Genomic DNA, 2655 nt, shown 5'->3' on the forward strand with positions numbered 1-2655 from the left:
CCCTCTAGTCTTACACTGCTAATTTAGGGACGGCTAGCGCAGATAGCCCTCGTGTCGCTTTGCGCGAAATCTCAAACAAACAAGTCATTTTAAATGCTTCTCTCTATGAATCTATAGCCTGACATAAGCGCCTGGTGGTTCGGGCGCTCGACTCGTAATAAGCGGACCAAGGGTTTGAATCCCCCGTCATCGAATATGTTCGCCCTTTCATTTGTGGGGGCGTTATAATGTGACGGCCAGTCCGACTATTCGTTGGTAAAAGAGTAGCCCAAGAGCTAACTGTCGGTGGTGTTGACTAGCGGCCTTCCCTCTAGTTTATTATTGCTAAATTAGGGACAGCTAGCTCAGATAGCCCTGGAGTAGCTTTGCGCGAAATTCAAAACAAACAATGAATCTATGCTTTCTCCACTCGCTAGGTGGCGAATGAGAAGTTTCAAAGTATCCCATGGAAACTCACCAGCTGGATCTATTAAAGGAAATGTTGAAAAACAAGACGTGGTATAAGAGATCATTTCTTTTCCTTTGGATCTGTCATGGTAAGATTTTTATGGTAAATTAGTTATGTTAAAATCCAGAGCTGTTGTAAGAGCAAATTCTGAGCTCACTCAAATATTTAAGCGAAATAGACGCAGGAAAATAATCTATCCAAAAGTAATTAAATGTTAAAAATCTAGTTCAGAGAGAGAGAGAATTATTTATATTGTTCTGTGAACCAACTGTACATTTCTACTCTTGTTCACAAACCATACAGATATTTTACTTTTCGGTCATATATTTTTTTTTCATAGGGGTTGTTCGTGGAGAATTAAACACTACAGCCTTTGAAGACGAGACCACAAAACCATTTTATGATGAAAGTGATTATTTTACACGTAGTTCTTCAATCACCACTGAACAGGCAACGTATGATGCTATTGTTTCTACTACAAATCTCCCAATTGTGTCCGATTCTGAACTGAATTCAACTTCCGTTTTAAAGCCGCCCGCTGATGTTTTTCTAAAGCATCAAGTTCTCGTAGCCAATACGTGGACAGACCTAGATACGCCAGAGGTAAGACGAGATATAACACATGCTTGCGATGGTTTTATTCTCTTTAAATTTTTATATGTTTTTCAGTAACTCCTGTGTGTTAAATCCGAAAATGATATCCATTTTTCTCCATCACGTACAGATTTTTCACAAAACGTCATAACGCAATACATAAAAGAAACACCACAACACGTAGTTTTGAGACTAAAAGACGTAGATTTCACACACAAAAAATCTGGATGAATGACGATCCATATTCGTTTGACATCAATGTTCGTCCCTTTTCTTCAGTTTGTTTGTATTTTTGTTAATAAACACAATAATAAAAAAACTTTCATTGTGGTAAACGAAATAATAATTTGATCTAAGTAAGAGGTTTTTTTCTTCCCGATTTGTAAAAAAATCCCTACGTGATAGAAAAAAAAATATTATTATTTTTGAAATCTGCGTAGCTGAATTATGGAAAATTACTAAAACCAAAACAAACTTTTATGAAGTTTAAATTCGTAGGCCTGTGTAATTATCAGACATTAAAACTAAAAAGTAAACTCTAGAAGACTTAGTCTAATCAATGAAAAAATCTAGTCTAACGTAGTTGAGTTTACTCTAAGTTGCTCACGTTGACAAATGTTAGGGCGCAGATAGCTTCAACTTAATTTTGACTTAGCAATCAATGGCGATTCCATGATTCTGAAAATGTTTAGGTGAAGGTGTCGGAAGGGTCGAGGAAGATAAATTATATTTGCAACAGAATGTTTGCGTACATATTATATTTGTGTCTTAGTGAACTTGAAATTACCAAGGTGACTTCTCATGTGTAGCTTTCAAATGCTCTTAGTTCTGATTCTGACTGGCTGCAAAGATGACTGGACTCTAACAATAGGTTTGTTTGTTTTTGTCTTAATGTCAGATCTGGAGCAATGCTCCACAGCATTAGCATATACAGATCTTGTTTTCATAACACACGCTCTAGGTAACTGATGGACTGCTAATTTTTTGTGAGAAAATGTGCGTTTGGCAGAAACGTAAATAGCAAATGTCTTCTAAAATACACACACAAAAAAAGAAAAAGGAAGTATGAGACTACACACAAAAGAAAACACTTTATTTATTTGTCGGTAAAACTTTTTTTTTAAGTCAAACGAGCTGCCTGGTGTTCCTGGGATTCCAGGAAGACCCGGGAAAGACTACCCCATCTATGGAATTCCATTGCCAAAGACAAAGTTCCGGTGTAGAAAACCTGGTTATTTTGTCGACACGGACGCTCGTTGTCAGGTAAATGTTTGGGTTCATATAGCACATGTGAGGGAATTTGAACATTGATGAATGCTTTTAAAATTCTAGTAGTGAAGCCGCGGGCTGTTTGTACATGATGTAGATTTTCTGGTGTGGAAGTCAAAGGTTGTAGATGTGAACAATAGCAGTTTTATTTTTAATAGGCCTCTTTGAAACATCCAAATATAGTTTAAGCACGTGACGTCATGCACTGGGCCGGCTTTGTATATTACCCCATATTGGACGTGTAACGAATTTATTATTATATATTTATTTTAATACCAACGTTTGTTTAGATTAAGTTTATATTTAGAAACATACATAACTTATAGTGTTAAATATGTATTGCG

At 36.3% G+C, this 2655-nt stretch overlaps 1 protein-coding gene across 1 annotated transcript in view; it reads left to right on the forward strand.

Annotated features, from left to right (window-relative positions):
* LOC106458648 overlaps nt 1-2655 on the forward strand; it is a 20097-nt gene that overhangs the window by 11803 nt on the left and 5639 nt on the right. Inside the window, exons 2-4 of the mRNA XM_013918174.2 lie at nt 417-536; nt 789-1051; nt 2168-2305. Of these exons, the coding sequence (XP_013773628.1) occupies nt 446-536; nt 789-1051; nt 2168-2305 (492 nt within the window). The 5' untranslated portion in view covers nt 417-445. The remainder of the gene's footprint in view (nt 1-416; nt 537-788; nt 1052-2167; nt 2306-2655) is intronic.

The sequence above is a fragment of the Limulus polyphemus genome, unplaced genomic scaffold, assembly GCF_000517525.1.
Source record: "Limulus polyphemus unplaced genomic scaffold, Limulus_polyphemus-2.1.2 Scaffold496, whole genome shotgun sequence".
NCBI classification, from domain to species: Eukaryota; Metazoa; Arthropoda; class Merostomata; order Xiphosura; family Limulidae; genus Limulus; species Limulus polyphemus.